General features: G+C 35.8%; 1 protein-coding gene across 1 annotated transcript in view; it reads right to left on the reverse strand.

Moving 5' to 3' along the window:
- NUP160 (nucleoporin 160) overlaps positions 1-14,761 on the reverse strand; it is a 44,689-nt gene that overhangs the window by 24,605 nt on the left and 5,323 nt on the right. Inside the window, exons 6-18 of the mRNA XM_051963812.1 lie at positions 14,413-14,527; positions 13,787-13,945; positions 12,982-13,059; positions 12,717-12,814; positions 11,182-11,266; positions 10,023-10,091; positions 3,511-3,594; positions 3,040-3,210; positions 2,751-2,850; positions 2,336-2,501; positions 1,391-1,518; positions 1,124-1,284; positions 250-383 (exon numbers count right to left, since the gene is read on the reverse strand). Coding sequence (XP_051819772.1) covers positions 250-383; positions 1,124-1,284; positions 1,391-1,518; positions 2,336-2,501; positions 2,751-2,850; positions 3,040-3,210; positions 3,511-3,594; positions 10,023-10,091; positions 11,182-11,266; positions 12,717-12,814; positions 12,982-13,059; positions 13,787-13,945; positions 14,413-14,527 — 1,548 coding nt within the window. The remainder of the gene's footprint in view (positions 1-249; positions 384-1,123; positions 1,285-1,390; positions 1,519-2,335; positions 2,502-2,750; positions 2,851-3,039; positions 3,211-3,510; positions 3,595-10,022; positions 10,092-11,181; positions 11,267-12,716; positions 12,815-12,981; positions 13,060-13,786; positions 13,946-14,412; positions 14,528-14,761) is intronic.

Here is a 14,761-nt window from a genome sequence, read left to right on the forward strand (position 1 = left end):
CTAGAGGAGGAGAAATGCTCATTTAGCACATCTTTTAAGACTGAGACACTTGAACTGTTAAAGCAACCTCTCTAAATTATTGGATAAGAAATTCTGCATCCCCAGAATATGGAAAAGAAGACAAATCATAAATTAAGCTGCAATACTAGAATCAAGTCCCAATATATGAAAAGTATTCAGAAAAGCCTTTTAGTTATTAATAATAATTAAAAATCCATTACCAACTAACTTAAGGGAAAAAAAACTCACAGTGTATCCACTGGAACTTCAGATGCCAAACACTGACTTCCCCACTTAATGAGGTAATATGATAACAGCAAGGGGGCTGTCCGATGGAGAAGGTCTTGCTGAGATTGGAACAGTTGATTCCCTCCTAAAAGCACCTAAGAAAATAAAATGTTGATTGACTTTAAGATTCATTGAGACACAATGACAATACTTTTTAAAAGTCTGAAAAGTGACATGCTTATATGGTTTACTGACAGAATGCCATAAAGTCTGTCAGCTAAGAGACATTGAGTGAAATGTAACAAGGGCCATCCTGATCCACTTTATGTAATGATGGGCACTAAGTGCAATATTAAAGGTTAAAGAGATGGCAATTATCTCATGTACAAGATAACACAGTATATGGAATCCAGCAAAGCTAGAGACATCTTGGGTCTTTGTAAGACTTTTGTAAAGTGGAAGGATTATAAGTCTGATTTTACAGATGAGAGACAGGGTGGGGTGGTGGAAAGAACAGTGGAGACTCAAAGAGACCTGGCTCTGCCCCAAGTTGTGTAACTTTAGGCAGGTCTCTTCTCTTAGATCCACAATAGAAACTTTCCTAGAGCATACCGGTTCTAATTGTCTAGGATTCTTTTATGACATGGAGGTACAAGATGCAATTTTCCAAAGATGTAACTTCCCTAATGTTAAAATTTAAATCAAGAAGAGAGTATCAACCTTTGAGCCCCCTTCCTAAGGACTATGCTCTAGATTTCCTTGGTATTTTACAAACGTAGAAGTATCCTAATGGAAAAGGAGAAAAATGCTCTTTACAGCATTCACACTTCACTTAAATTTGTGACTATGTCATGGGCACCTGGTTGAGTTTTCTAAAGTTGAGTTTTATACTTACAGCATCTCCTAGCCTCGTCAATAGCTGCTGTAGGATCAATAGATCTCGGCAGATAAGGAAGCGAGTACTAGCAATTTTACACACACCTCTGCAAATCACATTCCCTGTTGTTCCACTGCCATACAGCTGAGCAAGGTTCATGCGAACATTTAGAGGCTGAGCTGCATCAAGGAAAACAAAGAAGTGCATATGATAATGGAGCTGTACTGGTGAAAACTGTGACTTTTGTTTAAACCGAGGGAGAATGCTTGCTTTTGTGCCACTTACCAGGATTGAACCCCTTTTCCATTTCTACTTCTGTCTCATAGTCCATTTCCCGTATAAGAAGTCCAATTGCATGGACTGGATTCCTGATCTCCTGCAATTTACTGCAGATATCCTCCATCACATTTTCTCTGTAGGAATAGAAAGAGAAATCAGTACTAAAGGACTTCAAACAAAATATCCTAAGAAGCAGGTGAGCCATTGATATGACCCAAGAGTCAGCAAAGTCATTAAGCAAAGATATATTTTAATGCTTTTAACAAAGCTTTAAAAAGAGTTAAGAATTATCCTCTAGGAGAGAACTATGGAGACTGAATGAGGATTGAAGGATACTATTTTCACTTTCTTTCTAGTTTGCTTTTTCTTTCTTGAGGTTTTTCCCTTTTGTTCTGATTTTTCTTTTATAACATGACTAGTATGGAAATGTGTTTAAAATGACTGTATATACATAACCTATATCAGATTGGGGGAAGGATGACCAAAGAGGAGGAAGAAAAAAATTTGGACACAAATCTTACAAAAATGAATGTTGAAAACGTTGTTTACATTTAAATTGGAAAAATAAAATACTACTGTGAAGAAAAAAAAAATTGCCCTCTAGTACAATGTGTCAAGTAATTGCCTCCTTTGGTTTCTCAGAAATGCCAAGATCCACCATTGGAGAAGAGAACATTTTTCCTTATGATTCATAAGAAGAACTCTTTAAAGATGCTGATGCAATGAATAATTCTTGCTATATTATCTGGATTATATTTCACATACCTGTTTTCATACAGGTAAAAGAATCTGCTGGTTTTCCCATGCATAAGTTAGCTCACCTACTTATTAACAATACTGACTCACTTTCATAGTACTCATCTGAAATGTATTTCTACCATATTACTTTAATACCAATGATTTTTTAAAATCTCCATTATGAAACAGACTTTACCCTAAGTTCTCCCTTACACATCATTCGCGATCAAGTCTTCCAGAATCTGTTCTGCAGCCCTCTCTGGAGATTGAAGGTGATAGCAAGCCATTTCCATCATGAATGACATTTCCAGAGAAATGGATTCCCCAATCAATCGGAGGCATTTGACAAGACATATAACATCACGTGCAATATCTAAATCTATAAGGAAAAGAAATCCCACTTAACTTTAAAGACGTGAATATTAAAAAACAGTATTTTTTAAACAGGCAGGGTTGACAATTTTCATAAGCATGCACATTGAAAACATTTGTACCCAATCAGTTTTGCTTGAATACCTATGGTGGCAAAGACTTTTCTAGAGAATATCATGTATTGTATCTCTCTGAAATCAGGAGAGGGAATAAAAGGCTGAAGAAGGAGATTCAAAAAGGAAATAATTATCGTTACCATCAGAAATGGTGGTCTCATCCTCTGTCAAAAGATTCTCATCAGGCAAGAGATAGAGATGATCCACGAGGGCACAGGGCACAAGAAAAGAGAGGAACCCCTGGAAATGTGAATCTTCTGGTTAATTTTAATATGTTCAAAGAAATAGGGGACAATCTCTTACTCCAAATGAATTGCAATACTACAGGAAAAATTATGATATGGTTATAAGGAATTACAAAGTAGCAGATGATCATTCAGAGGATTCTAATGAAGAGTAGGAAGTCCTTCAGCATGCTTCTAGCCTTACTTTTTTTAATAGGCACATCATATTTGCATGAGGGTTCATGTGCAGTGCAAGAGGGCGTGAGAGTGCTTCTTGGTACTGAAGACAGCAAGCATAGAACTTGGACCAGAATTCAACTTGTAACTGTCGAAACTCTTCCTGTGAGAATTCGTACTCTGTCACACTTGCCTGGAGCTGGCAGAAGAATAAATAAAATTAAAATATTAGTTCAATTCAATTAATGCAATTCTTCCCAAAGTAATAGCATTCTCATTAAAAAGAATTCTATACAAGATGGTTCAAATGGAGCTATGACTTTATACTGGTCTCACTTTTTTCTTTCACTAGGGAAATTTACACATTTACCTATGAAGCTCTAGTTTTAAAAGTTCACATATTTATATTTCTTATTAATAAAAAGTTATTTTCTTACCAATATTGATGAAAAAACATGTAAGGTTCTATAAAGTTGTAATTTTTCTACTTAAATCTCACCTCATTTTCAACAGCTAAAGTAACTTCTTTCTTGAGCTCACTCCAGGAAAGATCCAAATTTCTCTCTGTTCCTCGACGGAAAATCTAAACAAAATCACATTTTAGTATATCATGCAATACACCAAACCTAATCAAAACATTCTAATTAAGATGGCATCATAATACTGCAGGAAAATGTACAGTACTGAATAGGTATACTTTGTTTTCTGTAACAGATATCTTCCTGAAAAGTTGTGTAAATTACATTTTTGCAAAATGAATTGGTTTTGCTTCCTCCTGATTTCTATGTATTCATATAAAGAGTGATGAATATTAGTGCCCAAACCATTTAGGTTAGGATAAAAGTAGGACTAGAAGCAATACTGAGGTGATATACTACAGAACACCCAACCAGATAGAGGATATGGATGATGCCTTCCTCATACAGATTACAAAAACGGTATAGAAGCTAGCTATAGTAATAACAGAAAAATTCAATAATCTTGACATCTGTTGGAAATCTAATTCTGCTAAAAGTAGAGCATCTAAAATTCTTGACTTGCCTTGTTGACAATTTCATCTCTCAGAAGGTAGAGGAAGCAACGAGGAATACTGCTATTCTAGACTTAATTCTGATCAACAAGGACTGGTTGGCGACGTGGAAGTGACAGGAACCTTGGGAGAAAGTGACCACGTCATCTTGAAGTTTGTATTAGTGAGGAAAGGAAACACGGGGGCATAATTGGACACTAACTCATTCAATAAATATTTACAAAGTACCTACTAGGTGCAAGGAAGGTCCTATGCTAAGTGCTACGGAGGGTTGCAAAAGTAAATAAACAATCCCCACCTTAAGTAGCTAATAAGAAAGAACAATAAAATAAAGCAAAATGTACCTTAGGCTCCAAAGAGTTAAGCAAAAAGATACTGCTATAATCTCATGGGTAAAGACTAAAAAGATAAACTGTTCACAATGATCAGAATATACTTAAAAAAGAAAAAAGAAAAAAAAAGAAATCCTAGCTATGTAATTCTTAATAAATCTAATTAAGAGAAAAAGGAAAACATTTTATTGGAAGGGACCTCAGCTCTAAAGCAGTTTTTTATTCTAAATGATTTCAAGAAGTGTTTATCTGCTTGAACATCTCCAGTAATAGGGAACTAGTTATCTAAGACAGTCCACTCTATCTTTAGATCTATCTTTTAGATATTTCTATGTGCCAAGCTGAAATTTGCTTTCTTCTATTTGCCATCATTTAGTCCTCATAGTTCTTTGAACAATTCAGAACAAGCCTGAACCCTCTTCCTCTGTGAGTGCTTCGTAGATGTCATTTTCATTCATTCATCCAGTCATCAAAGTTTACTCTGTGTGATACACTATATACTAGGCGCTGGGCAGTACAAACTTACATACAGATACAAGAATCCCCCTTTTGTCTTTTCTTTTTCAGACTAAACATTCTAAACAATCAAGAGATTCTCAAAGAGCCAGAGTTTTGAATCTCCTCTTTTGGATATGCTAGAGATTTTTAATATTCTTCCTGGAGGGTATGTGTATGTGTGTGTACCTACTATGGATATGGAATACTGCATGTAATGTCAGACTTGGCTGTTGTGTTTAGTTTTACTAACTGCTTTCCTTCTTCTTCTATTAGTTGACTCGTTGGTTAGAGGTGTGGAGAGGGAAAAGACTATATTTGAAAATGAAAGTGGTATAAAAAAATCAAGAATTAAATAAAAACAAAAAATCTGAATAAATGAATAAAATGTAGTACCCAGAAAGGAACATGGTAATTCTGATTATCGGCTAACTTATAGTACGGCTAGCTATTGTTGAGTTGTTAATGCAGCCCAAGATCACAGCAGTGTTTTTAGGAGCTGGGTCATACACACTGTTGATTGATAAAGAGCTTATACTCACTTAACACCACTTTTTCAAAGAAAGGGTTGTAAGCATCTCATACCTGATTTTCAAATCTCAGAATTTACCCTTGTTAAATTTCATCATGCTGGATTTAGCTCTTCATTCCAGAATGTTGCCATCATATTTGGTCACGTTGGACATGCTTAACTTGGTCATGCCCCTTGGCTTCATTAGGTCTGTAAACTGGATAAATATGCAACCTATTTTCTTCCAAGTCACTGATCAAATGTTTTGATAGAATAAGGCAAAAGACCCTCCTGTGCCCTAATCATTTAACTACTGTTTTCAGTTAAAAATACTCTCAGACTGGCAAGTCTATAATTGCTATGAGAGGGATTTTGTAACTAGTCAGGCTCATCATTCCAATAATTTAAGCCACAACTCTAGAAAAGGGCTTACTAGGGATTCCTAGCCTGAGGTCTGTTTTTAAACAGTATTTTTTTGGTAACTATATCTCAACATTTTTTAAAGGAGGAGGGGGAAGAGGTAATCCTCTGTATTTTATTTTATGTATCTAAAATCATTATTCTGTGAAGATTCCATGGCTGTCACCAGAGTGCTAACCAGGTCCTGAACACAAGAAACTGCAAGAATCCCCATTTTACAGGGGACTTTTCCAATGAGCATAGATTTTGAAGGAATTTGAATTCTAAAACTGAAAAAACTACCAGAGACCATCTACATCTTCATTTTAGTTCACATCAAATGATTATAAACATAATAGTGAACATCAATAAAATTAAGCTTGCTTAGAACCATTTAATTTCAACACATAAGCTATCATAGGTTTTTAGTCATTGGCCTAAGATCTCCCATACTTTTTTTTTTTTAAGTTTACTTTTATTCATTTGCAGGCAGAATTAAAAATGTATTCTGTTTTTCTGGGGTGTTTTTTTTTGGGGAAGGTGGGGGGTGCGGTTTGAATTCTTTCATAAAGATCTTTCTAGATTTCTTTATAGAGTTTATATTTGTCATTGTTAGCTGAATCAGAGTATTCCATTATAGAATTCACATTTATCATAATTTATTTAACCATGCCCATAGTCTGACAATTTGGCTGCATCCAGTTTGTTTTTAAGCAATTGCAAAGAATGCTGCAATGAACATTTATGAACATTATCAGATCCCTTTGTTCTGCTTTTGACAACATGTACTGGGTGTAGTCTTACCCTATTAAGTCAGAGGATATGATTATTCTAATTTTTCCTGTGTACTCTCAGACTGCTCTCCAAAACAAATTCTGCTTTGGAATTTGCAATTCCACCTGAATGAGTAGAATGAAGGGAATGAATGAGCATATATATTTCTTCACAATTCCACCAACACTGATTTTCATTGCTTTTAATTCTTTTTGCCAATCTGACCAGGGAAAGGTGCCATACCTTAATGCAACCTTAATTTTGAAGATAAGGAAGTGAAAGTTCAATGAAGTTGAATTATCTGAGACCACATAGTGAATGAATAGGAGAATCAGGAGCAGAAACTGGGGTCTAAGAAAGATGCTAATGATGAGATGAGCCAAATACTATCTATTTTTAAGAGGACAAAGAGATTAACTCTGTTGATATAAAACAGGCTTGCCTGTAATTACTGGCAAATTTCTAAAACAATCTTAAGGAAGTCTTTTAGACTTTAGAAAAGAACAAGGTGGAGCATTAGAAAAAAGCCAAACCAAACATTGTTGGTGGAATTAGGAAGTGATTCAAGCATTTTGGGAAAGAAATCTGACTTACATGAGGAAAAAAAGATTACAGTTGATCCTAATAGTAGGAATACACTCCCATGCAATTAAAAAGTAGAAACGTCTAGTATATGCATCAAAATGTTCACAGTAACACTTCTTGTGGAACAAAGAACTGGAAACAAAATTATCTACCTATTGGTTGGAGAATAGCTGAACAAACAAGCATACTATGATTATTACTGTACAGTAAGAAATGACAAAGGGCAACTCAGAGAAATGTGGGAAGATTTTTATGATTTGCAGCAGAGCTAGAAGAGTACTAAAAAAAAATACAGATAAAAAGATTACTAAAAGCAAGTAAAAGGCTTAATAAAGGAAAATCCTCCCTCCCCAATAATGATTATAAAACACAGTCAGGAAAGCCTATCTTCCTCCTTTCAGCATAGAGATGGGAAACAATAAGGGCCTAATTATGCCTTCATTGTCAGATATAATCACTTTATCAGCTGGTTTTGCTGAATTATTTTTCTTTCTTATAAGGGAGGAATCAATTCCAAAGCTTGGTGGGGAGGCAAAGTATATCCAGAAATGACTGTGATACAAAAGCAAGATATCCATAAAACCTATGTTAAAAAAAAAACAAAAAAACAAAAAAACAAACGAACAATTTGTGTAAAACTTTGTTTCCTTAAAAAACAAGTTAAAAAATATAGAAGAAAAAGTTAGGTAAAATTATTTACTTTTTGAAAAGGGAAATATTTGGTTACAAACAAATATCTAGGCTGGTAGATTTATGGACTGTCATACTGATTCTTCACTTTAGCATCATAATCGACAGACTTTCATGGAATCCTTGTAGGAAAGCAGTAAGATGTGGGTTACATGATTGCATTATAAGGTAGAATTCCAATTAATTATGTACCTGCACCTAAAAGCCAGATAATAGTCTCATAGTGTTAAAATGGAGAGAGATAACGAGCACCACAGGGCTCTCCCCTTGGTCTAGCCTCATTCAATACTTTTATCAACATCTTTCAGGAAGTAGAGGAAATGCTTAACTATTTTGCAAATGAACAATAAGTGAGGTGACAGAATTTTGATTCAAACAATCTTAGGGGCTGAAATGTTGGACTCAAATCAATGACATGAAATATCATACGAATAAAACTCAATTCTATCCCCTCAAAATCAACTGTACCTACACAGACTGGAGGAGACATGGAAGGGAACAAGGTTACATGAAAAATGATCTAAATTTTAGTTGCCAAGTTTAATATGAATTAATAGCATGATGGGGCTGCCTAAGCAGTTACTGTAATACTAGGCTTCATTAACAGACATATCACACCTTGAAGATTGTGTTCAATAGTTGGCTTCATATTTTAGGAGGGACATATGCAAACCAATGTGCTCTACAGGATCTGACTGAAGTGACCAGGGTCCTGGAATTCTGTCATATAATGGATGGAGGGAGCTGAGTATGTGGAGTCAAAGAAAAAGATGTAGTTGGAAAGTCATGTGAAAGAGAAGACTTGCTTTGTTGTTGTCCAGTGGCTAGAAGTTTTAAAGGATGCATATTTGTACCTAAACTTAACAAGTTTTAACAATTAGAGCTCTATTGTGTGAGGTAATGGTTTTTCTGTCCCAAATGCAGCCCTGGCACATCCAAGGTTTGATGCCCTGGCAGATGATATACGAGAGATTTCTGCTTTCTGTTGGAAATTAAAACAGCTGTTCACTAAGGCTGCTCCCAACTCTAATATTCATGATTTTATCTCAACGTTACCAGAAAAACTTAGGATGAAAAATCCTTTGGTAAAAAATAATCCCTTATGCTTTCTAAACCAAAAGAAACCCACATTCCTTCTATTATAGCCTGACATTACCAATTAAGATGAAGCCCAGGTCTTCCCAGTACTTCTTCCAAGGGTGGACAATCTAAGGAATGAGCTCAGCTGTCATTTTATACTGGAAGGAGATGTCTCGTGGCATTACAGCCAGGAAATACTGGCAGGAATTTGGAAAGGATATCTTGTAAGAAATTCCTTCACCAAGAAGTTAGAGGTTTTATTAAAGAGTGCCCCACTCCCCCTATCTTTAAATCTTTATAGCTGAAGTCAATGCAATTCTTAATTCTTCCTCACCTTCTAGAGTCAGTTACTAGGCCTTATTAATCTGGCCTCCAAAACACCTCTTGCATTCTTTCCATTCATACAGATATTCATCACTCTAATCCAGGTCTTCATAACCCCTTTCTAGGATTTCAGCAATAGCCTCTTAATTTAAGAGTTCTTTCTAAAGCTCAGATCTGGACCATATCACTCTCCTGCTCAAAAACATCCCTTCTGCCTGTAGGAACAACTTAGCCTAGTACTGAAATCCCTGTATGCACAATCTGGCTCTAACATTGGTTACTTTCTAAATTCATATCACACTACTCCCTGTCACTGCATGCTCAGTCCCAGCCAAATTGGACTAGCTGTTTCTGGAATTCAACATTTTCTCTCCTGCCTCTGCACAAACTATCCTCTATAGCTAAATGCACTGCTGTTTACCTCTTAGAATCCCTAGCTGCCTTCATGGAGTTCCCCCGTAAGATTTCCTGATCCCCTAGTTATTGATGCTCTCTCCTTCCTCAAATTATCTTGTATTTACTTATCTGTTCTATACCCTAGTAGAATTAAGCTGCTTTAGGATGGGGACAATATCCCCATTGCCTTATATACTGCCTTGAACAAAGTATGTCCTTGATTAAATGCTTGCTGAATTTAATTGAAAAAATAGTAGTTCTTTACACTGTAATTGTTAGCATATCTCTTCACATGGATGCATTGTAATTAACAAATGAAAAGCATTTATCACTTACTATTTCTTGCATAAAAACACAAAATATTAGTAACAAATATGGATTAATTTCTTGCTAACCTGTAAAGCTTTGAAAATAGCGGCATTTGTGAATCGTCCAGGTGTGAAAAGACTCTCTAGATATGTCTCCTGTAGGAACGTAAAGCAAAGTCAGCAAAAGCCAAGAGATTGAAAACAGATCCTGAAAAATTTCATTTAAAAAAAAAAAAAAAAAGAGCCCAAATTCCTTCATTTTCATTCACATTAGTCACAATATGGACATTACGTCTGTATTTGATCAGAAAAGCAGCTCTCAAATCTCTACAAGGTGAAATGAAATATGATTGCTTTCCTTCTACTAGGTGAAGCTACCCTTGATGGGCTTCCTTGGAAGAATGCAGCTGCACAAGTCCCAGGTTAAATGGATTACAGGCAGATGAGGATGAGAATAGGAAGCTGCACTGCCCACTTAAAATAGCACTACAACTCTGCTGGAAATTCCCTACTAGAAAATGCCTTTTTAGACCATACATTGTTACACTGTAGCTCAAAGAGAAGAATTCTTACTTGCATCATTTCTTAAGGTTTTCACAGGATTTTCTATCGATTATCTAGATGATTTTGATTCTTAAGCCAACCTGGTGGGTTAGGTTTGCAGAGGCCATCATCCCCGTTTTATATGTAAATGGTAATAATTAATTATGGCCAACATTTATATAGTACTTGAAGGTGACTGTATGGTAAAATGCTGAGCCTTGCAACATGGAAAGCCTCCAAAACTGATGCTCTCTAGGGAACACTGGCTTCTAATGTGAAGTATTTCACATTAGAAAAGAAAACAAATAGGGGTTTTGAACAGAATTCTGGGGCCCCCAAATTAATCAGGCAGAAGTGTTTCCCCTTCTTTTCAGCTCTAGTCTTTTGCACACCACCACCATGAATTTCCATAGGAATACCATCTGAGTTTGCAAACTGTTTTTTGACTTTCATTTGACCCCTTGAGGGTTAGGGAGGGCAAGTACTTTTACTCCCTTTTGGCAGGTGAGGACCAATGTTAATGAGCCAGGTCTCCTGACTACCCCTACTGCTCTTGCAATGGACCTCCAAGATCCTCTGAGAGCTCATAAGGGCTTAATTGAGTGGGATTTCCATCTGTGAAAGCCAGTTAAAGTGAAAGTGAGAACACAAAGTTAGTCACCTCTTACTCCTTAAGATTTGACTTTAATTGGGTGTCACTTACTCTTGGATCTTGGTCATCTCTGATAGTGATTTCCTCTTCCGGCAGAGACTGCATGAAAACTGGGTTCCACTGACCTGCAACATTACTGAACAAGAACACACCTGTCAGGACAGTAACACTGACCACCCAAAGACAAGCTGATGACATCATGACCCACATAACCAACTCTCCACAGAGTTTTACTTTAAGCTCACGCTCTCAGTAAGTGTCCAGCAGGCTATTCCAAACTGCCAGCCCTTCCAATATTCAGAAGAATAATACAAACAAAACAAACAAAAAAACCCTTTCACTTGTCGGAGTTGTCTAGCCAGGGCAACCCTTCCTCTTTACATGCTAGGATTTTAGAATTGGAAGGAACCCTTAGAAACTAAGCAGTGCTACTCTGGTCATTTTCCAGACAGCACAAGTTTTATGTTACCAAGATTGCTACTCAGAAAGATCTGAAAAGCTTAAAAAATTATATGTCTAATAATAGTCTTAGTGTGGGAGCAGTGAACACAGATTACGAGTAAGTTCCAGAAATGTAGCATTACTTACAAGAAATAGTATTTTCCTTTTCTGTTAAAACTTACAAGGATAAATTATGTTTATAATAGAGCTATTTTTCTCTAAAAAGAAGGCAATTCAAGTCTAACAAAATGGTCAAATCCAAGGCCATATCTTTCATAAATACCATAGCTAGTGTGTGCATGCCCTTTGATCTGGCAGTATTACCATTGGATTTGTATCCCAAAAAGTTCATAAAGGAAGGAAAAGGACCGACATGTACAAAAATGTTTGTAGCTGCATTTTTTGTAGTGGCAAGGTACTGAAATTGGGTGCCTATCTACTGGGGAACGGCTGAATAAGTTATGGTATGTGATTATAAGAGTATTATTATTCAATAAGAAATGATAAGCAGGCTGATTTCAGAATAGTCTGTGAAGACTTAACATAAACTGATACTGTGAGTGAAGTGAGCAGAACCAGGAGAACATTGCATGCAGTGACAACAAGATTATGGGATGGTCAACTATGATAGACTTAGTTCTTTTCAGCAATCCAAGACAATTCTATTAGACTTGGGATGAAAAAAGTCATCCACCTCCAGAGAGAGAACGATGGAGACTGAATATGGATTAAAACATACTGTTTTCACCTTTTCTTTTTGTTGGTATGCCTTTTCTTTTTCATGGTTTTCCCCTTTTTGAGCTGATTTTTCTTGTATAACATGATAAACATGGAAATATATTTATGTAAATATGTTTAAAATGACACATACATACATATGTACATGACATATATATGTATATGCATAACTTTTATCAGATCACTTGCTATCTTGGGCAGAAGGAAGGGAAGGGAAGGTGGAAGAAAACACTGGGAACATAAAATCTTACAAAAATGAATACTAAAAACTATCTTTACATGTATTTGGAAAAATATTATTGAGGAAAAAAACAAACAAACCACAGTTATAAATCGTGTCATCCTGTTTTTCAAGGATGGGTATGTTTTCAGTGGGGTAGGGTCATAAAAAAGGAAAAAACTCTTACTGTTCAAAATTGATGTATTTTACAATTGTTTGGTTTTCAACATCATGCCACAGAGCCCAAATATCAGTGGGTGTTAAGGTAAAGTCAATCAGGGTCTCCTAAGAAAAAGGAAGAGAAAAGGTAACTACATCAAAAACTAAAAGGATAGTACCACATTCATGTGTGCAGTAAAATCTTATTTGATAGCATGAAGCCTCTTAAACCATACTGTTTTGTGGTCTTGATCACTAGTTTATAAATGGAGATTTTTACCACGGGAACCCACCTGAGATGTGAATAATGAAGAAATGTGATCTAGACTGTAGCGGTTATTTTCAGTGCTCACCAATTGGAAAACGCAGAACTGTTGAAATACAAATGTTTAAGGAGGGTGATCAAACAATCAGCATAATCAAGGGTGGTTGAATTCAAATACTATTCTTAACTTTCAAAAATTTTTCTTTTGAACCACAAAGTAATATTGCAACTAACTAGAAATTTCACGGCAAATTTCGGAAGTGTCAGCATTTTCTTTAAAATGAAGAAAACAAGGGGGCATTCATCTAATCATCTACCCACCTCCCATCTGTATACTGCTGCATGTTTCAACTTGCTTTTCATCTCTTGTTTTGGACATAGTACTCAAATGAACTGCTTCTGGAAAGTGCTACTAAATAACTGTTGTATTGATCAATTCAATGTTCCTATGACTCCTCAGAATAAATCTCCCTTCTTTGGTCAACATTTCCCTCTATGTGTCTCCTCCTTTTAGAAAGAAAAATTCTGGAGGGGAGGGCCTATCCCACTTGTATTTGTATCTCCAGCACTTAATGCAGTTCCTTGTATGTAAGCAATTAAATTCTTATAGATTCATTCATTTAAGAAAATGCCTAATTATGAGAGCTATAAGAATGACTTATCCATGTTCCCACAGTAATTGCTGGTGTCTCACAAATGATAATTTATTTTTGTATGAAATATTCAATAAGATAAATTCATGAGATTAGATTTTAAAAGACAAAGGGTTTCACTTTATAAAGTGGCTCTAAAATATCCATGTAAAGTTAATGAAAATGCTCATCATCATATACCTGCCCCCGTTTTGGCGCATGCATATAGACACCCAGGCAGAGTCCCATGGAAGGAGAATAGGCAAGGCGCAATTTGTGGCCAGTCCCAGCTGCTAGTCTCAGGTCTTTATTTACAGGTACATATTCTAGCATGTCAGTTACCATCAGGCACATTTGGTCCTGTTTGAGATAAAAAAGTCGTTAAAGATCCTTCCTCTTATCATCAGAAATGTTCAAGCCAAGTACACTACCACAAAATTCATTATCACCATTTATTTAAACAACTTGTTAGGTTTTATTTACATAAAAGGGTATGGTGAAACATTTCTCTTCAGTTTGGCAAATGCTAAAAAGGAAATTGGTATCATGATGATTTTTTTAGGTTTTTTTTTTTAATGTTTAATTTTATCAAAATATAATACTACTGACTATATTGACTATAATCTATTCCTGTTATATTTTAGAAATTATAAGTAAAAACTAAAATGTATGAAAACAAATCTCTTGACAAAGTTAAGATTTCCACAAATTCTGATCTAATTATCTTTCTGACCAACACAATCAGTTTCAGTCTCTCATCATTCACTTTCCAATATAAATCTAAGAATGAGAATGGGCCCAAAGTCAATGGCTCCTCAGGCCTTTACCTTATATGACCACATCCGGAGCTTGTGATCCTGGCAAAGTGCAAAGATGAAGGCATCATGCTCCACACAGTGAACAGAGAGACTGAGGGGGCGGTCAGAAGGGCTCTGGTCACCCCTGAAAATATAAGCATACAGAACTATAGCAGAACCAGAGAGTAGTCACTTAGGAGGTACACAGATAATAGAGTTTTGGAGATTTTCAGGTACTTTTGATCAATAAGCAGCAGCAATAGTTTATCATCTGTTCAAGTACTTTAAAAATACTGTTTTAGAATAGGATTATTACCAGTTACATAGGCTAATTTTGGACTCGTATTAAGTTTGTACAATACATTTGAACTTGACCTAA

Source organism: Antechinus flavipes, chromosome 6 (assembly GCF_016432865.1).
Source record: "Antechinus flavipes isolate AdamAnt ecotype Samford, QLD, Australia chromosome 6, AdamAnt_v2, whole genome shotgun sequence".
In the NCBI taxonomy this organism is placed as follows: Eukaryota; Metazoa; Chordata; class Mammalia; order Dasyuromorphia; family Dasyuridae; genus Antechinus; species Antechinus flavipes.